Raw genomic sequence first — 24,806 nt, forward strand, 5'->3', positions numbered from 1 at the left:
GCTTTTTTGTCAAAAATTATTTGCTTGTATAAATATGGGTTTACTTCTGGACTCTCGATTCTGTTCCACTAGTCAGTGCGTCTGTTTTGCTGCCAATACCATGCTGTTTTGATTACTGTCGCTTTGTAGTATAATTTGAAGTCGGGCAGAGTGATGCCTCCAGCCTCATTCTTTTTTCTCAGGATGGCTTTGGTAATTCGGGGTCATTTGTGCTTCCATACAAATCTGATGATTTTTTGTTCTGTTTCTTTAAAAATGCCGATGAGATTTTGATGAGGATTGCATTAAATCTGTATAATGCTTTAGATAATATGGTCATTTTAACTATGATGATTCTTCCAATCCAAGAATACAGAATATCTTTCCATTTCTTTGTATCTTCTTCGATTTCTTTTAATAGGGTCTTGTAGTTTTCATTATATAGGACCTTCCACATGTTTCATTAAATTTATTCCTAGGTATTTTATTCTTTTTGTTGCAATTGCAAAAGGAATTTTTTCCACTTCTTTTTCTGACCCTTCATTATTAGAGTATAGGAAAGCTATGGATTTTTGAACGTTGATTTTTGTATCCAGAGACTTTACTGTATTTGCTTATTGTTTTTAGTAGTGTTCTTGTGGAGTCTATAGGGTTTTCTATATAAAGAATCTTGTCATCTGCAAATAGTGACAGTTTGACTTATTTGTTTCCTATTTGGATGCCTTTTATATCTTTCTCTTCCCTGATTGCACTTGCTAGGACCTCCAATGTTATATTGAATAGCAGTGGCGATAGTGGACAGCCTTGCCTTGTTCTTGATCTTATAGGGGAGGTTTTTAGTTTTTCACCATTCAGTATAATGTTGGCTGAGGGTTTGTCATATATGGCCTTTCTTATGTTAAGGTTCTTTCCTTCCATACCAATTTTGTTAAGTGTTTTGATCATGAATAGATGCTGTATCTTGTCGAAGGCTTTTTCTGCATCTATTGATATGATCATATGATTCTTATTTTTTAATTTGTTTATGTGGTGTATCACATTAATCGATTTGCATATGTTGAACCATCCCTGTGCTCCTGGGATGAAGCCCACTTGATCGTGGTGTATAACCTTTTTAATATGTTGCTGTATTTGGTTTGCTAGTATCTTATTTAGGAGTTTTGCATCTGTGTTCATGAGCGATATCGGTCTGTAGTTTTCTTTTTCTGTGTTATTTTGACCAGGTTTTGGTATCAGGGTAATATTTGCCTCATAAAATGAGTTGGGAAGTATTGCCTCCTCTTTGATTTTTTGGAAGAGTTTGAGGAGAACAGGTATTAAATCTTTGAATGTTTGGTCAGAATTCACTAGTGAAGCCATCTGGTCCTGGACTTTTACTTTTGGTAGGTTTTTGATGATTGTTTCAATTTCCATACTGCTGATCAGTTTATTTGGATTTTCCAGATCTTCTTGATTCAGTCTAAGAAGATTGTATTTTTCTAAGTACTGGTCCATTTCTTCTAGGTTATTAAATTTGGTGTCATATACTTTTTCATAGTATTCTTGCATGATCCTTTGCATTTCTGCGATGTCAGTCGTAATTTCCCCTTTCATCCCTGATTTTGCTTATTTGTGTCCTTTCTTTTTTCTTTAGTGAGTCTAGCCAGGGGTTTGTCAATTTTATTAACCTTCTCAAAGAACCAGCTCTTTGTTGCATTTACTTTTTCTATTTTTTTTTTCAATTTAATTTATTTTTGCTCTAATTTTGATTCTTTCTTTCCTTCTACTGACTTTAGGATTCATTTGTTCTTCTTTTTCTAGTTTTTAAAGATGAAGTGTTATGTTGTTTATTTGGGCTTGTTCTTGTTTTTGGAGATAGGCCTGTCTGTAATGATATGAACTTTCCTCTTATGACCACTTTTGCCATGTCCCAGAAGTTTTGATATGTTGTACTATCATCATTTGTTTCTATGTATCTCTTTCTCTCTCTTTTTATTTCTTCTCTGATCCAGTTATTCTTCAGTAGCATGTTGTTTAATCTCCATGTATTTGTGGTTCTTCCTGATTTCTTTTTGCAGTTGATCTCTAGTTTCAAAGCATTATGATCAGAGAATATGGTTGGTATGATTTCAACCCTCTTATATTTGTTGAGGCTATTTCTGTGTCCCAGTATGTGGTCGATTCTTGAGAATGTTCCATGTGTACTAGAGAAGAATGTATAATCAGTTGTTTTGGGATGGAAGGCTCTGTATATGTCAAATAATGTGTCGTTTAAGGATGTTATTTCCTTACTGATTTTCTGTTTGGATGATCTGTCCATATCCAACAGTGGGGTATTTAGGTCCCCTACTATGATAGTGTTTTGGTCTGTTTCTCCCTTTAGTTCTGTTAGTAATTGCTTTACATATTTTGGGGCTCCCTGATTGGGAGCGTAGATATTAATAAGTGTTATGTCTTCTTGGTGCATGATTCCCTTTATCATTATAAAGTGTCCCTCAGTATCTTTCTTTACCTTTTTTATTTCGAAGTCTATTTTGTCTGATATTAGTACTGCTACTCCCACTTTTCTCTGAATGCCATTTGCTTGAAATATCGTTTTCCACCCTTTCACATTGAGTCTATAGTTGTCTTTGGAACTGAGATGTGTCTCCTGGAGGCAGCATATGGTTGGGTTTTGTTTTTTGATCCATTCTGCAACTCTGTGCCTTTTTATTGGTGAGTTCAGTCCATTTATATTTAGAGTGATTACTGAAATATGAGGTCTTATAGCCATTTTATCTTTTGGTAGCTCAGTGTTTCCATTGCTTCCTTGTCCTTATGTTTCTGTTTTCTTTATTTGGGTTGGCTTTTATGGGTTTTGTCTCTGATTCTCCTTGTTTTATGTTATATACTTCAGTTTTGGCTCTATGGTGTGTGGTTACCATTAAAAATATGAAAGAGTGTTATATATACAGTCGTCCGTTTTCTTCTGTATGTGCCTCATCTCCTTTCTTCTTTGCGAATTTGGATCTTTGAATCCTCCCCTTTTCAGTCATTGTTATCTCAATTTGTCCCTATGTATGCTGAACGTTCATTACTATCTTGCTATAGCAATTCTCTTATTATTTAAGCTTATAATGCCCTGTTCTTAGCAAGGGTTGCACTCCTCTGCTTCTATTTGTCTGATCGTCGCTTTACTCCTAATTATAGATATATTTTTGTTGTTATTTTGTTTTAGGTGAGCTGACCCTTTTCAGAATTTCCTGTAGTGCAGGCCTCGTAGTGGACAATTCCCTCAATTTTTGTATGTCTGAAAAGGTTTTTAATTTCTCCTTCATATCTAAAGGAGAGCTTAGCTGGATATATTATTCTAGGCTGGTAATTCCTTTCACTTAATAGTTTAAATATTTGATTACATTCCTTTCTGCCTTGTAAGGTCTGCACTGAGAAGTCCAATGATAATCTAATGAGTTCTTTTTTATATGTAACCGTTTTCTTCTCCCTGGCTGCCCTGAGAATTCTTTGTCATTGATATTTGATAACTTTAATGCAATGTGTCTTGGTGAAAGCCTTTTTGGGTTGAGATAGCTGGATGTTCTGTTGACTTCTTGAATTCCAAGCTCCAGCTCATTCCTTAGATTTGGGTAATTCTGGTCAACTATTTGTCTGAAAGTGCTCTCTAGTCCCTGCTCCTTTTCCTTACCTTCATTGATGCCCATTATTCTTATGTTTCCTCAGCTAGTTCTTATATTTCTCTTTCATTATTTTTCATTCTTTGGTTTCTCTCTTCTTCCTTCTGATTTATTTCTAGATTTCTGTCTTTGATATCACTGATCCTTTCCTCCATTTGGTTGACTCTATTTTCCAAGCTTGCTATTTCATTTTTCAACTCCTGCAGTGTTTTTTTTTTTTTTTTATCTCCAGAAGTTCTATTTGGTTCTTTTTGAGGATTTCAATCTTCTTGCTCTGCTCATCTAGTTGTTTTTGCAATTTCTGAAATTGTTGATATGACTTGTTTCAGAACTCACTGAGTTTTTTCAGACGTACCATCCTGAATTCTCTGTCACTTAAGTCACGTATTTCTATGTCTGTAAGCTCATTTTCTGGAGATTTTTCTCTTTCTTTCTGAGATGCCTTGTCACCTTGGTTGTTCATGGTGTTTAGTGGACTATTTCTCCACTTGGACATTAATGGAAGTGTATGCTGTTGTTTTTCCAGAAAGAAGATTTATTATATAAAGGTCTCTCTTTAGCCTGCTGCAAAGAAGGTGCTTTTCTTTTGGTTTCCAGTAGGTGGCATTTAAGCCTCTTGGATCCCTGCTTTATATAGAGCATAACGTCTTTTATTTTCTTGTAGATTTTAATCATTCACTACTCTCAGTTTCAGTCTCTGTCAGTGTTAGTAACAGTTCTGGTAGCATTTGCTCAGATTCCCCTGGGGCTCCGTGGTGATTGGTCTGAGGGTATGGAGGGAGGGGCCCTCAGAGTTGGGGGCTGGGGGCTGCGGCTCAGCTTTGGTTTTACAACTGGGGCCAGTAGAAATCAACTGTTGTTTCTCTATGGTCCCGTCTGACTTTTCTGCTTTCTGCCTTGATGAGTGAGCCCTGCTGCCAGCTGCATAGAAAAGTCCCGACACTTCCAGGCAGGGCTATTCAGGGAAGTTGCTGCACCTTCTCCCCTCCTCCTCTTCCTGCAAGGAGCTCCAGAGGCTGAGAGACGTAGCTTCTTTATTTGTCCCAGTCCACTGCCTGACGCCCAGGCTTCTGACCTGTGGTAGCTCTCATACACAGATCCCACACTCAGGCATGCTGGTGTGTAGTTTGGGGTTTTTTTGTTCAGTTTTAGATGTTCAGCTTATTATTGTTTCAAGGGGAGAGATCTGAGGATGTCTCTCACTCAATCATGTTTTCCCAGAATCCTGATTGGTCTACTCGGGACATTTTTACAATAATAATTCTTCCAATCCATGAATATGGGGTTCCTTTCCATTTATTTGTGCTTCTTCAATTTCTTTTATCAATGTCTTGTAGTTTTCAGTGCAGAGATCTTTTACCTTTTTGGTTAAATTTATTAAGTATTTTACTGGTTTTGATGCTATAATAAATGGAATCATTTATTTCTTTCTCAGATAATTTATTGTTAGCATATGTTATGCATTAGAAATGCTACTGAATTTTATGTTTGTTTTGTTTCCTGCAACTTTACTGAATTTGTAAATTGGTTCCAACGGTTTCTTGGTAAATTTTTAAGAATTTTCTGTATATAAAATCATGTCATCTATAAATAGAGACAATTTTACTTCTTCTTTTCCAGTTTTGATGCCTTTTATTGCTTCTTCATGCCTAATTGCTCTGGCTAGGGCTTCCAGTACTATGATAAACAGGGGTAGTAAAAGTGGGAACCCTTGTTTTGTTTTCGATCTTGGAGGAAAAACTTTCAAATTTTCACCATTGACTATAATGTTAGCAGTGGGTTTGTCATATACATAGCACCTTTATTATGCTGAAGTATGTTCCCTCTATACCTAATTTTTTAAGAGTTTTTGCCATGAACAGATGTTGAATTTTGTCAAGTGATTTTTCTGTCTATTGAGATGATCATATGCTTTTTCTTTCACTTTATTAATGTGATATATCACATTTCTTTATTTGTGTATATTGAACCATTCTTGTGTCCCAGGGATAAATTCCACTTGATCATGGTGAATAATCCTTTTAATATGCTGCTAAAATCAGTTTGCTAGTATTTAATTGAGAATATTTACATCTATATTTATCAGGGATATTGGCATGAAGTTTTCACTTCTTGTAGTGTCATTTTCTGGCCTTGGTATCAGGGTAATGCTGGCATCATAAAATGAGTCTGGGAGTGTTCCACCTCTTTAGTTTTTTGGAATAGTTTGAGAATTGGTGTTAATTCTTATTTGCTTGGTAAAATTCACCAGTGAAACCATCTAATCTTGGCTTTTCTTTGTTGAGAGATTTTTTATTACTGCTTCAATTTCCTTACTAATAATTGGTCAGTTTAGATTTTCTATTCTTGATTCGGTCTTGGTAAGTTGTATGTTTCTAAGAACTTTTCAATTTCTTCTATGTTGTCCAGTTTCTTGGCATATAGTTGTTCTTGGCTTAATTTTGGACATTCTTGGTTTTTCACTGAGAAAAGGACTATAAAGTGTGATAAAAATCCTTCTCACATGTGTGCAACAGGGTTCAGAGGTGTGATCTCCACAGTCCTAAATGATGCTATACATCCACTGTCTCATCAAATGGTTCGATAAATGATCATCCAGCAATAACAACAACAAACACAAAAAAATTTGACACTGATGAAGGTTGAAATAACTTCTCTAGATAGTTGATATACTATTGTGCTTCCTTAAGTAGGGGTGAAGGTCGAGATTGATTGATTACATCCTCAGATGCTGATGATCTATCTTTCAGCTCAGGCTGAATAATAACTACAAAGAAACCCTGATATCTGTAACTACACAGCTTTGTGCCTTCATTAGCATAGCATTAGTATTTTATTATCTTTATCAACATAACTTTACTATTCCAGAAAACTCTTCCCTGAAAGATTAAAGTTGCAAATAACTTTACTGCTCATTACAGAAACTTAAATAGAAAGTATCAAAAAGCAGTTTACGCAAGACTCTCAGAAACCCCTGCCTTGTTGTGGTCATGATTCCTAAATGATTATATCATGTTCCTTAGTTAATTCTAATTAAGCTCCCACATTAATATATCTGCCTTAAAAAAATTCAAGATCTCATAAATATCCTGAGTTTGCACTTTCCTTTCTGAGACTCAGACTCTAAGATTAATATTTGGTTAAAGTGGTATTCTTCCTTACCATAGTAAGGATAACTCAGTTTTATTAACAGGTTGTTTTGATTATAGTTTTGAAGAGCCAAAGGAAAGTTACGTCTTACTTGGACAAAGTTACCAAAGTAAACTCTTCTTTGGACAATTCTAGACAAGCTTTATTAAGTCCTAACTCTTCTCTAGGATCCACTGATCTTTTATTTTGACATGTTTTTATATATGCTAAACGGAAGCTGATCACAGGCATACCTCTGGTAAATTACTACCACAATAAAGGTAGTCAAAAAATTTTTGGTTTTCTGGTGAATATAAAAGTTATGTTTATACTACATTGTGTCTGTTAAGTGGGTAATAGTATTATGTCTTAAAAATATATATATGACTCAATTAAAAAATATTGCTAAAAAATGCTAACCATCATCTGAACCTTCAGTGAGTCATAATCTTTTTGTTGGTGGAGGGCCTTGTCTTGATGTTGATGGCTGCTGACTGATCAGGGTGGTGGTTAGTAGAGGTTGGGGTGGCTGTGGCAATTTCTTAAAATAACAAAAAAATGAAGTCTGCCATATTTATTGACTCTTCCTTTCAAGAACAATTTCTCTGTAGCATGTGATGCTGTTTAACAGCATTTCACCCACAGCAGAACTTCTTTCAAAACTGGAGTCAATCCTTTCAAACCCTGCCACTGCTTTATCAAGTAAGTTTATACAGTATTTAAATCCTTGGTTGGCATTTTAACAATCTTCACAGCATCTTCACCAGAAGTATATTCTATCTCGAGAAACCACTTTCTTTGCTCATCCATAAGCAGCAGCTCCTCATCTGTTCACATTTATCATGATTTTGCAGCTATTCAGTCATACCTTCAGGTTCCACTTCTAATTCTAATTCTCTTACTATTTCCACCACATCTGCAGTTACTTCCTCCACTGAAGTCTTCAGTCCTTCAAAGTTATCCACGATGGTTGGAATCAACTTCTTCCAAACTCCCCATATTTTGACTTCTTACCATAAATCATGAATGTTTTTAATGGCATCTAGAATGGTGATTCCTTTCCAGAAGGTTTTCAATTTAGTTTGCCAAGTCTCATCAGAGGAATCACTGTCTATGGCAGATACAGCCTTATGAAATGTATTTCTTAGATCAGGGGTCCCCAACCCCTGGGCTGTGGGCTGGTACCGGTCCATGGTCTGTTAGAAACCAGGCCACACAGCAGGAAGTGAGTGGCAGGCGAGTAAGCAAGGCTTCATCTGTATTTGCAGCTGTTCCCCAGCGCTAGCATCACCACTTCAGCTCCACTTGAGATCATCAGACATTAGATTCTCATAGGAGCACCAGTCCCTGGTGCCAAAAAGGTTGGAGACTGCTGTCTTAGATAATAAGATTTGAAGTTGAAATTACTCCTTCATCCATGGGCTGCAGAATGAATGTTGTGCTAGTAGGCATGAAAACAACATAAATAACCTCTAAGCTCTTGAGTGACCAGGTGTATTGTCAATGAACAGTAATATTTTTCTTGGGTGACCAGATGCATTTTAATGAGCAGTAATATATTGAATCTTTTTTTCTGAAAGTAGGTATCAACAATAGGCTTAAAATATTCAGTAAACCATGTTGTAAACAAATGTGCTGTCACCCAGGCTTTGTTGTTTCATTTAGAGAGTATAGGCAGAGTGGATTTAATATAATTCTTAAGGACTCTAGGATTTATGGAGTGGTAAATGAGCATTGGCTTCAACTTAAAAGTCATCATCTTGTCACCCCTGACAAGAGAGTCAGCCTGTCCTTTGAAGCTTTGAATACAGGCATTGACTTCTCTCTAGCTAGAAAAGTCCTAGATGGTACCTTCTTCAAGTAGAACATTGTTTTGTCTGCATTGAAAATCTGTTATTTAGTGTAGCCACCTTCATTCATTATCTTAGCTAGGTCATCTGGATAACCTGCTGCAGTTCCTACATCAGCACTTGCTGATTCACCTTACACTTTCATATTATGGAGATGGTTTCTTTCATTAAACCTTATGAACCAACCTCTGCTAGCTTCAAACTTTTCTTCTCCAGCTTCCTTACCTCTCTTAGAATTGAATAGAGTTGGGGCCTTTCTCTGGATTAGGCTTTGGCTTAAGGGAATGTTGTGGCTGGTCTGATCTTCTATCTAGACCACTAAAACTTTCCCCATATCAGAAATCTTATCATTTATGTGTTCATTAGAATACCACTTTTAATTTACTTCAAGAACTGGTCCTTTGCATTCACAACTTGGCTATTTGGCTCAAGAGGCCTAGCTTTCAGTCTGTCTCATCTTTCAACATGCCTTTCTCATAAGCTTAATCATTTTTAGCACTTGATTAAAGTGAGACACATGTAACTCTTCCTTGAACACTTTGAGGCCATGCTGGCCAGTTTCTGTATTGTTGTGTCTCAAAGAATGGGAGGCCCAAGGAGAGGGAGAGAGATGGGGGACTAGCTAGTCAGTGGAGCAGTCAGCATACATACACATTTATCAGTTAAGTTTGCTGTCTTATATGGATATGGCTCATGGCACCACAAAACAATTATAATGGTAACATCAAATATCACTTATCACAGATCACTATAACAACTATAATGAAAAAGTTTGAAATATTGTGAGAATCATCAAAACGTGACACAGGAACATGAAGTGAGCAAACGCTGTTGGAAAAATGGCACCAACAGACCTGTTCAATGCAGGGTTACTATAAACTTTCAATCTATAAAAAAACATAATATCTGCAAAGTAAAATAAAGAGAAGCACAATAAAATGAGGCATGCTTGTATAGTTTTCTTTATGTTGCCTACATTTTTGAAATGTTTTCCTTGAGGATAGTTAATTCAGTAAATAAATGGGGGGAAAAAAAGATTAAAGTAGAAGGAACAGTAGGGGTATACAAGAAGGATTAGTCACCTTCCTTGGGGAAAACTCGGAGAAGGCATCACGGAGGAGATCACACTTAAACTGAGTCTCAAAGGATAAGAATTTTCTAGGAAAATAAAGAGAATGAATATTTTACGCAGCAGGGGTGCGAAGGGCCCAAAGGAACAGAGGTAGGACAACACTGAGAAATGGGTAATTGCTAATAGGGTCTATATGACTGCAATATAGAAGTGAATGGCAAAAGAAGAAAAAAAAGAGATAAAAGTAGACTAAATAAGCAAAGAGATATTGAAGTTAAGAAGTTTAGAGGTAAAACAGCTCACAGTGGTGAAAGAGTTCTGGGTCTGGCTATGGGCGTTAGCATGAGTTACTAAAGTGGTGTTGGGAAGAAAGACCTTAAACTTATAGAAATCACAGAACTATGAGGCTATGATGTTAGATGGGCTCTCTCTGGATCTAAATGGCTATCTGGTCCATCTACATGAATATGTCACCCTAAGAAAACATGATCAAAAAAACCTGGACGATCATGATGTCCAGCCAAAGTTATTAACAGTCAATAACCCAGTAAGAGCATAATTGAAATGAAAGACAGTCCTAACAACACAAAGATCCATGGGAGAGGTAAAAATGGGTTCAAAGAAGTCTGTTCTCATAAGAAATTCTTTTTGTTCCTAATCACTATAATTACTATCAGTTATCCATCATCATCTCAGGATCAACAATAAATGGAAATCATACACTAACCATCATAAAATGCCATTTTAAAAGAAGTTTATTTATCTCTATTATTTTATTTTAGTGAATATTCAATCATCATTCCCCTCTTAGGTTTCTCAACCCTAGGTCTTGTAAGGGATTATAGGACTTTATATCTCTTATAATTGAAGAGCCACCATCAGAGTCACATATCTTTTAAATATTGTGGAAACTCATGAAAGCATAGAGATTAAACATGGCTGTTTGCATTTATTTTTATATAACTTTAATATAAAGGTCCTGGGCAATTAATAGCAATGTGCTTGCCTATCAACTCAATGGTTTCAATCTAAAGTAAGAGATTCACAACACAAAAATGGGAAAAATATTTACATTAAAGAAAATAAAATAAAATATGAATTTTTAACTATTTGAAATTCTCCAATTATTTTTTGATTTTTAAATAATATAGACATTCTAACGGGAAAATAAATCATCCCATTTACTAAAACTCCCATTTATTAAGTGGTATAAGTATCCAATAGACCTATTTCAGTACGAACCACCTGTACTTCTTCTCTTGTTAAGATTAGGAAGAAGAAACAATGATATCATTAAGTGAAAGAGAACAACATTACAATAATTAGCATTTATACAGCACTTTTCTCTTACGATCCCAAAGCGTTTAAGGCACAACCTTCAATGTCACAACATTTCAAAAATGCAGGTAAGGAAAGGCTAATTATAGTTCCTTTTTATAAAATAGAAAAATGAATAATACACAAAGTTAAATGACTTCCAAGTTAATGTTATTAGTAATCAAACAAAAAAATAAAATTAAGGGTTCTTCATCCTTGGTTTAGGACACTATGTTCAAAAACATGCTGCCTGTGAAGTAAGATCTTACAGGAATTTATATTCACAAAATGATTATGATGTGACTCTTCTTTAGTTAGATTCCTTTAGTGGATTTATATTATTATTATTTTCAGTTTATTTGTTTTCAAATAACTTTTAGGCAGTGGGGCAATTAAAGAGGGTTCTCGCCATAGAGTCATGGAGGAACTTATTACTACTATAACTAGAAGTGTTATTGAAGTTTTACAGTTAGCTTGAAAAAACATAATAAGGGAAATATCTATTAATATAACGATATAATAATTTTAAAGGTAAAAGTTCTAATATTCATATTCTTGATATAAACATTCTCTACTACTTTCTTCATTTTTTCACCAAAATGTCATTTTTAGCAATCCTTCCAGTTGAACTATAAGCTCTAATTCAGCAGTCCATCTGAAATAATGACATACTTACTGGCTCTGAGAATGTTCTCTTTGCTGCTGCACCTGGACTGGACCTGCAGAGAAAGTATAAACTCAGTAATTTAGGGCTAATAACATAAATAGCCAGATATGTATACATACTTATTGGGCAAGCTCCTGAGGTCTAGGAACAAAGGCTATATATATCTCGAATATCATAACATGTTAGTAAAAATATGTTACATTTGTTTCATATATTTTTTATTATCCTTTCCTTACTTTAAATAACTGACTTCTAGAAAAAACATTGGAGTACTATATTATAAATGTGACAGAAATAACACCAAAGGCAATTTTTTTATTAATGTGTATTTGAAATTAGTATATAGGGAAAAAATTCAAGTTACCACATATTCAGTTGTGACCCTTAAGGCATTATGCATATCTCTTGACTAGAATAATAATGCAATTCAAGTAATAAGGTTATAACCAAACATTCTATTGTAGTCATTTTTGGTTATATAGGTTAATGAGGTGAAAAAAATCCTCATATACAATATTTATATGGGATTCTAATGAACTTTGTTATTTATGAATTATATTTATTAATATTGGTTATGAAAGATGCTTCCGGTAGAAATCAATGAATTCGATCACATTTATTTACCAGTTCTTAGGTGTGTATAGAGTTTACCAATCAGAAACCCGTATGCTTTTAGGTCAAAGTGGAACACTCTTTTAAATGTTGCAAAGTGGAACATTCTTTTAAATGTTGCAAAACTATTGAATTCAAAGGCCATATTGGATGGCATGACTACTTATTAATTTCAGAGGAAACTATATTTAAACTCCACACCTCTTCTTCCCATTCCACAGCAGCTTGCCGCAAATGGATATATACACAACAAATTAATTTGTATCACTTAACACAATCTACTATTGTAATGAAACAACTTATGAAAGGAATGTTGCAACTTAGGGTGGGTTATGGTTGTCCTTCCCTGAAAAAAACAATTGTTAATGTTTAAAGAAACAACAACAATAAAAAAAACCACAAACATACACACAACATACACACACGCACACACACCAAAAAAAAAAAAAAAAAGGAAAAAATAATTCCAGATGTTAAAGTTATTCTCTTTTGGCCCAGATTGTTTAAATAGTTTTAAATATATACTAGAATAAAGAATCTAATCTAGAAGATAGTATTCTTATATTCTTTTACTCAGAAGTTTTATTAAGGAACAATTCTGGACCAAATAAGAAACAAATTAATGACTATTTAAAGAAAACAATACAGGAAGACACTAGAACGAGAAAAAGAAAAGGAAGAGAAAGGGTTTAAGGGAGGCAAATCTAGTAGACAGAAAAGAAAGTATGGGTTTATAGAAGGGAACAATATGTAAATGCAGAATGTTCTGCTATTTCTTATTGAAAATTCATACCGAGAGGGTAAGAATGACTAATGAACTTGCTACAAGATAAACAAGCAAGTTGGCAAACCATGGAATGAAAATAAGTGTAACTATACCACTACAGCCTTAAAGGAGAAAAGAAACAAACACCAACAGACAAATTAATAGACAAGCTTAATAAAGATATAAACTACGTTTTAAAAAAGTGATTCAAAGAACACAAGAGAAAGCTAAAGAGTGAGAGAAAAATCTGGGAGAGAGTAGAAAAAGAAAGGGGAAAATGTTGAAAGACAAAAACAGAGTTCAAAGAAGTCAAATGGAAGCCAAGGAAGTCTTCAACAAGATGTAGAAACAGAAGGAGCCCAAACCCATAGCGCAAAGCCATGTTTGCGAATGGAAAGCAGCTCCTTTGATCAGTAATAGTTACTCTTAAGTCGTAGCCTCTATTCCTCCAGAGTTCATCTTTAAGCCCTTCCAATCTAGAGTGGAGCTAGTGTATAGATAGAAACAAGAGATTTATAATGAACAGAACAGTTCAGATGAGCAGTTCAAATTGTCTCATCAAATGTTTCAACAGATTTATATAATGTCTAAATGGAAATGGTGGTGAAGAACTAGCTGGCTATACCAAAAACAACAACAACAACAACAACAACAACAACACAAAAAAATCCCCAAAACAACAATAAAAAAATATCCTCTCCCTTCCTTAGGTGGCTTAAAAAATTAATAAAAATTCATTTATAGGATAAATATAATAAAGAAACCCAAGTTTTGCTTTGTGGCACCTCAATTTAGAGCTATATATTTCAAACAGTTTTGGAAGAGAAATTTGCATGATGAAAACAATTCAATTCCTAAATTTGAGTATTTATTTAGGTTCACAAATTGCCAACAGCAGTATAACCAATGTTTTCTCATTTATATTACATTGGCTACTGACCCAGATTTGAGGGAAATCACTTTTAAAATCAATAATTACATAAACTTCTTTACTTTAGTGATCTTGAATATATATGTAAAAAAAGTGAAAAAATAATTTAAAAAGTTAAAAATATTTATGCATATAGAGGATGCCCTTCTCTCTTACCTGATAAAACTGGTCATCTTTACAATATTTGCTTCATTTTATGAAATCTCAGTATGAAGATTTTACCTAACTCATAATGTAATGGAATTTATTTGAAAGAATAAAGTCGACAAACTACTATTGCTCTTGTTCTCACACATATAAACTATTAAGATGGTAACACAAGCCTGTCTCAAGTTTTATGGTTTGTTGTTTTTCTTTATCTTACCCTGGCTTTTTACTTAATGGAAAAAAAAATAAAAAGAAAGTTTGAAAAACAAAATAGAACCAAGATTTTGGCCTAATACCAAATTTGTCAGGGATTAAAAATAAAAGGTATGCTATTGAATTACCTATTACTTTATTCTACTGGATTATGTTATTTTACTACAATTAACATCTGGCTTTATGGTGTTGACAATTAATTCCCCTTTCAATTGGAATCAAAACTAAAATAATGTGTAGAAACAGTATATTAAAGTCAATGGAGGAAATGAAATATACAAGAGACTTACTGAAAATATAGATATTCATTTACTAATCAAGACTGCTTTCAGACATCAAATAATTCATTTAATTCATTTCAACATGTGTTTACATGTGTAATACAATTTTTGCTGAAGATCACATTATCCACTAACAAATCTCAAAGCCATGAAACAGAAAACAAAATGGGGTGAGCACATAATAAATGGTAAGGGAACAAGTAAAAATGCTTTGAACAAAGCTGAGAAAATTTTAACAAACAACCACAATCTTTAGATACAGTTAGAGAAGTGACTTACCTTATGCTTAGGTCATAACAAGAATAGCACAGTGTTTAAAGTCAGCTCTTCATTATGGGAGGTACAATTGAAAGCCATAGGTTATAATAACATGAATTGCTACACAGAAATGAAGACTTTTTCAGCCCAACATGAAAAGCTAACTCTTATGGGAGAACATTTCAATTTATGTTTAATGCAACATGAGGAACAATTGAGGGTGTAAACATCAAAACACATAAATCTCACACCAATAAGAGAGAGACTCAATCTCTCAGGAACACAGAAGATTTCATCTGTGACCATAATCTGTGACACATAGGGAAGGCACATGACTCTAACATTGAAAGATGCATGCATAATGTATAACCATTCATTGAAACCCTCCACCCTATCCATTATCCCACTCATATACACAAAAGCCCACTAAGATACAGGGAAAGAATGTAGTGCCAAGCTGTTATGAAGAAAGCAGGACATACATAAGCGTAGCAGTGGTCATGTGATTTGAGAGGTGTTCTTCCCTTAAACCATCCCATCACCATGCTTATTTTAAAGAAGCCAGGAAAAGGCCCTCTTCAATGCTGCAGTAGCTACGAGCCCCCAGCTTGAAGCTAGTACGTGGAATTTTGATCACCGTTCCCTGCGATGTCTGGGCTCTCCAGTGAAAGCCAGATATGTGACACCAGTTAGTGGGGTACAAATGTGTGAATAACGAAGACCCTTTCCCTTCTGCATTTCACAGAAGTGAGGGAGGAGAGATACAAATAAAATAAAACCCATGTTAAGAATAGGTTCATAACAATATAAAGATGTATAAATATTAAAATGGAGATTACATTTGTTTGCAGGCTAACACAACTCAGGTTTCCTAAAAACTGCCTCCATTTTGCTGCTCACCAGGCTAATTTATGTATTTTTTTCCTTGTAAACACTTGGAATAAATTAATACGACTCATATTGAAAAATTCTGAGCAGTTGGTCAAATGGGGTTAAAGTCAAGAACAAAAGAAGTCACATTTGCTGGACATAAAGAAAGCCCTCTTTTTCTATTTTTAGCACGATTTTACTGGCCAGCAGTCACATTTAAAATTAGAAATTAATTAAGCTTCTGTATATCTGCTTACTTACATACTCTGAGAAATTCCATGGCAATGATTTGGAAACACCTAATTTAAATTTTAATCTTTTTTCATTTTAAAAAGTAAACAAAAAAGACTACCTATTTAGAAATTGTTACTAACTTCCCTCTGTGCTTTTCTCTACTGTCAATAAAACATAGACTGTTTCTGTCAATAACAGGGTCATATCAGCTTATTAGAAAAAATTTCAAATTTGCTTTCCTATAATTGATGATAGTAATTAAATTAACCTATTTTATTGTTTGTGTGAGATGAGTTTTGAGTCATGTGTGACATGCAATTTAGTTAGCAGATTTTTAATTGTTCAAAGACCATTTATTTATATTACCATTTTCTCTCCTTCATCCTATTCATAGCAGACCAGACTATCTTGACCCTCCTGTTAGCATGTCTTTAATATTTTAGGCTTTGGGCTCTCCTTTAATCTCAGTTTCCTCATGGTAAAAATAAAGACTATTGGGCTCAAAGGAGATAATACAAATATCAGTGATTTTAACTATAAATGTGGAAACAAATGTCAGTAGTTTTTATGATCAGTGGAGCTATTGAGAGTTGTGAAATAACTCTACGTGCTCTCCCTCTGTAACTTCCTCATTAGCTCAAAATGGAGGAAAATTCTTATTTTTGACTCAAAGGAAAAAAAAATCCATGCACTGTTATATGTTTTTCAATAGAACTAACCAACTTTTTGGAAATGTCATAGCCACATGGCCACAAGTACTGGTGAGAATGTAACAAAGTCTGAACTAGCTCCTCTAGAATATTCCTTGTACTCTTGAGCTTTTAGACCTTAGACAAACTGTTTCCTCTCTCTGGAATACCCTGTTGCTTATTTTCTGACCCAAATAGTACCTGTCCTTTAAGATCCAGGTTAAATTGCACCAGGTGCAAAAAATTTTCCTATTTCTTAACCAGAAATAATTTCTTCTTTCCTTAACCTCTTAATAGTCTTATCGAGATACAATTTACCTCCCATAAAATTCGCTCATTTCAAGTATAAAAGTTTATGACTCTTAAACTCTTAATTATATGGCTGTACAACCATCACCACAATCTAGTTATGAGTTTACCTAAATCCTTAAAGCCTCTTATCTGAACTGCTATTATATGTGTCATCATAGTTACTCATGTTCCAATTATTATGCAGGTCTCCAAATATACTGGAAGGAAAGGACCATGACTTTAATTCTCTATATTTTCTACATGTCAAACACAGTGCTTTGTAGAGTACAGAGTAAATGTTTACTAAATCTTAACGTTTATTTTGTAGTAATTATAATTTTTCAATCTAAGCAGGTTAAAAATTATTTTTTATAGTATCAGTATGATTATAGCTATTAATGTATTAGCTTAAAAATAATTTTTACTTATTTGAGTCTGCTAATATTGAGATACAACATGAAAAATATGTGGATTATATCTAAAAAATACCTGGGTATCCTATAGAATGATCTTAAAAGTTTGGAAAACATATTACCTTTAATATTACTTAACGTTAATCAAATAGTGACATCTGAAGTTCAGTGAAGGTTATTCTATCACAAAGGCTTAAGGTTAGGTTAAGACTCCTTATAGTCTAAGAAAACAGGATCTACTATATGTCATATGGTCAGGTCACTAGAATGACAGAGATAATAGAGATGTTTGAGGTATCATGGCCCTTTCTAATTTTTCTACCTTATTAAAATTATTTAAGAGTCATCTGTCTATAAAAAAACTTTATTGAATACCATTTACTTACAAAAATAAAACTTAAGAGGATAAAGAACCTCACTGGCGTTTATTCAGATTATTTGCCTCTTTAATTTATCCAAAAACAAAAAGAAAATAAGGTTTGATTTAAACATTAAGCCAATGACTCTACAATCTCAGATGCTAAAATTCTATTTCTTCTTTTTCTCACTTCTTATAGCAAAAATGAGTAATTGGTCTAGAAAAGCTCTCTTCCATAGTTCCATTAATTCATCATTTTATCTGGATAAATTAGGATATAAATATTTGGCTCATCTGAGCCTAATGATAACTCATTTGTGTTTAATTAGATTTATATATCATAACACACTCAACTGTAGAACTCAGAGTTTTGGTTTATTTATGACATGAAAGGCAGCATGATAAAAAATGTATATGAAAGTGAAAACTATTGTAAATGAAAAAGAGCAATACAAATCTAAGTCATTTTCCTTATGTAGATTTTAGGTCACCTACATTTTACACAGATAGAATCTGAGGCACAATGAGAATAAAGAATTTGTTCCACATCATGTCATGAATCAGTGACAATATGATTGCCAATTTCTAGACCAAAGCTTCAGAAAAAGGCTGAGTTAAGGTCTGAGGTTACCTCTGCAAGGATTAATCTAATTCTCTGTATGATTTCAGTCAAGTTATCTCATTTCTATGGAATTAGTTTCGTCATCTGCAAAATGAGGACGTTTTCAGGGGTTTCAACTGAGGTTGATGAACCTGTGAGAGAACCTGTGGATAAAAGTCAGGGGTCTACTCACTGAAATGGAAAAAAAATACAATTTTTATATTCACCAACCTAAATAAATTTTAATACTTTTTTCATTATGAGCTTAGTGACAAGCCACAGTAATATTAGCAAAACCTATTACTTCAAATTATTATGAATATCTTAAAATATTGTCATGTTCACCAAGATTTCAAATTACAGCAGTCTGACTTGCTATTTAATAGACTTTATTTAATAGATTTCAAAGGAAACAGTAGTATTTTATCATAATTTGTTTTTACACATATTTTGATAATGATTTCATTAGTTTTCTTTATAATCTTATGTATTTTATTTTATATATTTAAAAACATTTTTCCGAAAGAAGAGTGTAGGCTTTGCCAGATGGGTCCATGGGAGAAAATGGGACCATGGGAGAAAAAAAGTTAAAAAAATTCTGAACTAGATAATTTCCAAGCTTCCTTCAATATGTAGGATTTTACGGCTCTAAGAAACCTTTCTCAACTCTATTTGCCACCTTTTTTCAAATCATACATAATAGAAGTCCTTTTTTTGAGGAAATTATGTAAAATTGGTCACTGAATTACTCAATTGCCTAAAAAGTTATAAAGACCTCGGGCCTTTTTAAAAGATTTATATTAATGTCCTTTATTTTTAAAATTAAATTCATTGGTGTGACATTGGTTGATAAAATTAAAGACCTCATACCTTAAAAAATTTTGTTTCACTTGCTCTTTCCCATTGGTTTAGATAATTAATTAAATGGAATAATTATTTAACAGTCATCACATTTGAAACTAACTAAAGGTGAACTTACACACACATACACGCGCGTGCACACACACACACACACACACACACACACACCCATAACTAATTATTCTTTGAACTCTTAATCATGTATTGATCAGAGACAGAGACCAACAATGCTATTATCTATGCACAACATAAGACTTTGCAGGCACACAGACAATATTTATATGCAATACAATTTTACAAATCTTTTCCAGAGGACCATTCTTAAATGTTTTCCACTCTTACATAAATTAGTACTATCTTAAATTCTCCTGAGCTTTCTTAAGTCCTGGATAAATGTGCAGAATTTCTTTCTTTGTTTTTCTTCCAGTATTGATCTCCTCTAAAAGAATCTAGAACTATGACAGGTTACATAGCTGGTGAAGTGAATTATAACTGCCATTGTAAATCAAAAGCCTATTTATGCTGATTTATAGATAACTTGGTCAGTTCCTTATTCCTAAAGACAACAGTATATGTAAAGTGTATCTAAGAATAGAACTGGTTATCACCAAGACTCAAGGGAATATGAATAAGATCAATGATGAATATTTTTAATGTATTTCCTATATAAAGCTTTTTTTATAAATTGAGTTACTCTCAGTGACCTTTAGAAAATTTGTATTCCCCAGGCTGGTCTCCCCTTGGTACCAGCATTTTTGAGTTGATGTTTGTTCTGAGAATTTTAATGTTGATCATGATAAATGATGAAAATATACTACACAATATATATAAAACAAAGCTAAATAAAATATTTTTTGACTAATAGGGATTTCAGATTATTCCTGACAATCTTCAGATTGAATAACTGATTTTACAGAGTAATTTATTTCCATTCTAGGGATGAGACAGCCGGGATTATTACTGGCTTTAGATCATATAGTAGTGAAAGGGAGCAGAAAATGCCCCCCAAAGTGTTCTATTTTGGCACGTGGATTACTTTGAGCTGAGGCAATCAAGACCCAGGAGACTAAAGAAAAACTTTTACCTGCCCTTTAACTACTTAAAAGAATCTGGATAGGGAATCTGGCAGAGAGAGAGAGAGAGAGAGAGAGAGAGAAAGAGAGAGAGAGAGAGAGCGCGCGCGCGCGCGAGCGTGAGCTCGTGAGATGTTACCAGAGATAACTTCTATATGAATGATCTATCTGTATGGATGAATGATCTATCTGTATGGCAGGGCATACGTCTAATTACAGAACTTTTTCTCTTACTATTGTCTTGTGAATTACCTCCCTGCCTTTGAAATCTCAGGCTCCAATGCCATTCCTTAACTCAGGCTAGCATATAAGCCTCAATTTTCTGACTTGCCATTGGGCTTCATATTGTTTTGGAGCTCTGGTATCCACAAAATTAAAAATTTGTTTTTGTCTTGTTAATCTGTCAATTTAATTATTAGACCAGCCAAAGGACTTAAAAAGGTATATGAAAAACATTTCCTCCCCAACAGAAGTAATGGAACTTAGCCCTCTTGACATCTAAATTCATTTATCTGTACACTAGATGTCCTATTTTTCTAACCTACCAATAGTAATCATTACAATCCTAATTAGACCATGAACTCCCATTGCCTTTTTGCTGTTGATTATTTCTCAGCATTGAGAACCACTCGGAATAGGCATGTGGATGTTGGAATGAAGGAAAACTGGTATAATGAAAGGTAGTTTGGAGTCCAAATGCCTGGATTTGAATTTTGATTCTATCATTATTAGCTGTGTAACAATGAATGTTATAATTTCTCTATACCTTTTTCTTATGTATAAAATGAGAACAGCAATATTTATCTCTTGGGGTTGTTGTGAAGAAAATAAGAAATATATGTAAAGTATTTGTTTAGAAGAGTATCTGGCCCAGAGTGAGCCACTAGTTTAAATTTGCATAACAAATCTTACTCTTGTTTACTGTGCTTTTCTTGGTAACCTCTCATACCTTTCTTTTGTTTTTAGCTGAAGATGGTATTTAAGTTGGTAGTTTAGGCTATCTTGTGAAGTTACTCATTTTTCCTTGGATAGCTCCTAAGTATCCGTGAAGTGTACATGTTAATAAACTTGTTTGTTTTTCCTTTATCCATCTGCCTTTTATCACAAGGGTCTCAGGCAAGAACTCAGAAAGGTAGATGGAAAATTATTTTCCTCCCCTACACATTGTGAAGTGTCATATCATATCACTTAATTTATTCACTACAAAAAGCAGACAAAAAGCAGAAAGTTATGCTAGCTACATAATTTTGGCTAAGATTTTTAAGCATTAGTTTCCCCATGTACAAGAATCAGGATAATTACATCACTCTTTTACTGAACAAATACTCCTCAAGCACCCATCCAATGCCATGCTCTGATCTAGGTGCAGGGAGGGTAAAACAAGAACCAGATTGACAGGAACCTTGCTACCTTGGAGCTTACATTCTAATAAAATTAGGCAGATAATAAGCACTTAAACTAATAGGTAAAAAAGTAAGATAATTTCAGATAGTAATTTTTAAAATTTATTTAAAAAAATCTTATTTTTAATTCAGAGTTGACATTTGATATTATATTAGTTTGAGGTGTACAACATAGTAGTTAGACATTTATATAATCTACGAAGTGATTCCCTTGATTAGCCTAGTACCCACCTGGCACTATACATAGTTATTAAAATATTATTGACTATATTCTCTATGCTGCATTTTTTGTTGTTTATTGAAGTTTTACTATAAATTTCTGCATAAAAGCTCTTGTGATACCATACTGCTATTAACCCATGATAGCTACTACACTTATTATTCTCCAGACAGTAGCTCTGTACTTAATTAGAAGTGTTGAGGCATTTTCAGTTTATAGAAAAATGCATCACATAAGATATAATAATCAACAAGCTAGTAAAGGCTGAGTTATAAAGAATTTCTATTCTTAGCGCTCATCAGTACCCATGTCCAAAATACTTTAAGCTTCATTTGCAACAATGTTATTAATTATGCAATGGAGTATTTTGGTTCAGTGTCAGTACCTTTTATTTCTTTTACATTCTTGTTTTGCTCTTTTTCATTTCCTATATATTCCTAGTATAGATCTAGGCACTGTGGCTTGGTTGGGGTCAGTAAGAACAGTTTTTGAGATATGTTGACTACTTCTGGCCAGTTCATTTTATTGCTAACTTAGCACAATAAACTGGAAAGTGATCATATATATATGTATAATTTGTGTATATACATACAACATATATATATTTAGTATATATACAGTATATATACCCCTATAGTACTATTTGTGTGTGTACTCTATCTCCATAGGACATACCAAAAACCATTAAAATTTGACTAAGTTTTTAAGAATATATGCGAAAATATATGAGGGTGTCAGAGAAGCAAAAGGGATCCTGAGAAATACATTATCATTCAAATGCAAGGTTAATATATGCCGTATGTGTGGAAAAAATATATTTCTGATTTTCTATCATATGATGTATTATTCATATATAATGACGTTCTATGCACAGGGAACTTGAGCTTTGTCATAACTTTAATTATTAAATATATATTAAAAGATCTAAAAAAATAATGAAGCAGTATTTATTAAATCTGAGTGGTCGCTGTATGGGTAATTTGCTACTTATTCTTTGTTATATATTTGAAATTTCACTAAAAAATGAGAACTATAAAAGAAGGAAAAAGGGAACTGATTCATCAAAGGACAATTAAATGAAGCTGCCAATACCCATAAACCCTTTAGCTTAGATTTCTCCAATTTAAAATTTGGGATCATCTGGATATTCTTTTGCTCTCTTTAAAAACAAACACAATGCCAATGTTTTCAAATCATATATCTTTCATAATTTTTTCCCTTGGCTAAGTATATACTGAACTGAGAACGCTGTTAAATTGTAGTGATTGTCCTTGACAGTTTTACCATTAACTAGTTTGCTCCCTTTACTCTTTTAAGGGTTGCTTCAGGAGGCTTTGCTGTCCTTGCTTTGCTGGGTTGTTACATGAGGAATACAGTCAGGTCAAACTCTGCAGAAACTCAATCACCAGAGCTTTCTAATTCTTAAATTTATTAATACTAGTTCTTAAAATTTTTCCACACAGGGAATCCTTTAAAGATAATTCTTCTTTCTATATATGCTTCTTTACTTATTCTCTATAGAATTCCCTACTTTCTCCTCTTTTCTTCAATTCACAATTCTTATTATTTGTTTCTACTAAATACTAACAGCAATTAACACGGGGGAGTTCGAAGGTAATTTTTTTCTTTGTGCTTATCTATACCCTTCACTGAACATGTGAAAAACGAGACAAACGTTACTGAAAATAAAAGAAAAATAGAAACTAAGGTTGAAAATGAGACAATGATTTTTAAAAAAGTTTCTAAAATTCAAACCTCTTAGTATAATAGAGACATATTATTTGTTCAAATCAGTCTCACTAAATTGTTGACAGATTTATTTTGAACCATCAACACATCCTCCCTCAGTTCTTCCTCTGTATACTTGTCTGCAAAAATATTTAGGATTAGTTTCCAGTTTATAATCATAGAATAGCTGTGAAGCTAACTGGTTTTATAAATCTGTAACCCTGAACTCATTAGCATTATGTTTTAACTCTAAGCTGAAAAAAGTACATATATTCTTTTCATAAATAGTCTTTTCATAGAGTCACTATAAGATAAAATTTTTACAAGTAGAAATTTTATACCTAATTCATTTATGCTGGTTTCATCCATGTTATCTCTCCCATATTCCTGTGAGTTAGTTGGCCTAGAATTTAGGCACAGTGTATGGCTGAGTTGCCATAGCTACACTAAAGTAGCTATGCTCATCTCATTTTGTCTCTTTTTAGCAAAGTGAGATGCATATATTCATTTTAACAACAATTATTAAGGTTCATACTCTTTCTCGCTGGCTGAAATGGATTGGGTTATTATTCATTGAAAAGGGAAAGGAAAATAAGAAATAGGTAGAGATAAAGACAGGTAGTTTCCACGTTAAAAAAAAAAAACCCACATACACACACAAAGAAAGGGAAAAGAGGCACAGAAAAGAATGAAGTGTAGAGAACTACAGTAAGAAAGTGGGTGAATGTAAATGAGGTAAATAATAACAGGATGGGAATTCTTATAGATTATTTTCCTCTTTACATTTCTTACTTAGACCTTCAAAACTCATGGCAGTCCTTAAAAATACCAATATCATCCCTGATCTGAAATTAATGATTTAGGAATATAAAGATTAAATGTCCAATTTCAGGACCATTCACTTCCTTCTAAACTATTCAAGATGAAGCTGCAATGTGGAAGGAAAAAGGAAGATATTTTTCCCACTTGGAAAAACAGCATCTAGTTTATTTTTAGAAAACAAAAAATGCATACATGAAACAAGATGAAAGAAACTAATGAAGGTGCTGATCACTTGATCATTAAGCCAATGCTCTTAATAAATATTTAAAATGTTGAAGGCAATTATAAAGTTTGTTTAAAAAACAGTTTGGAACTGTCATGATATGAAAGAGTTAAGTCATGTTGATATATTAGTCATGTTTGATATACTG

The 24,806-nt window shown here is 33.5% G+C and overlaps 1 protein-coding gene across 9 annotated transcripts in view; it reads right to left on the reverse strand.

Moving 5' to 3' along the window:
* The window catches only part of GPHN (gephyrin), a 404,083-nt gene that overhangs the window by 117,426 nt on the left and 261,851 nt on the right, over positions 1 to 24,806 (reverse strand). For all 9 annotated transcript variants that reach the window (XM_011384213.2, XM_011384195.2, XM_011384203.2 and 6 more), the window contains one exon: positions 11,674 to 11,716. In XM_011384213.2, coding sequence (XP_011382515.1) covers positions 11,674 to 11,716 — 43 coding nt within the window. The remainder of the gene's footprint in view (positions 1 to 11,673; positions 11,717 to 24,806) is intronic.

Source organism: Pteropus vampyrus, unplaced genomic scaffold (assembly GCF_000151845.1).
Source record: "Pteropus vampyrus isolate Shadow unplaced genomic scaffold, Pvam_2.0 Scaffold15, whole genome shotgun sequence".
Lineage (NCBI taxonomy): Eukaryota > Metazoa > Chordata > Mammalia > Chiroptera > Pteropodidae > Pteropus > Pteropus vampyrus.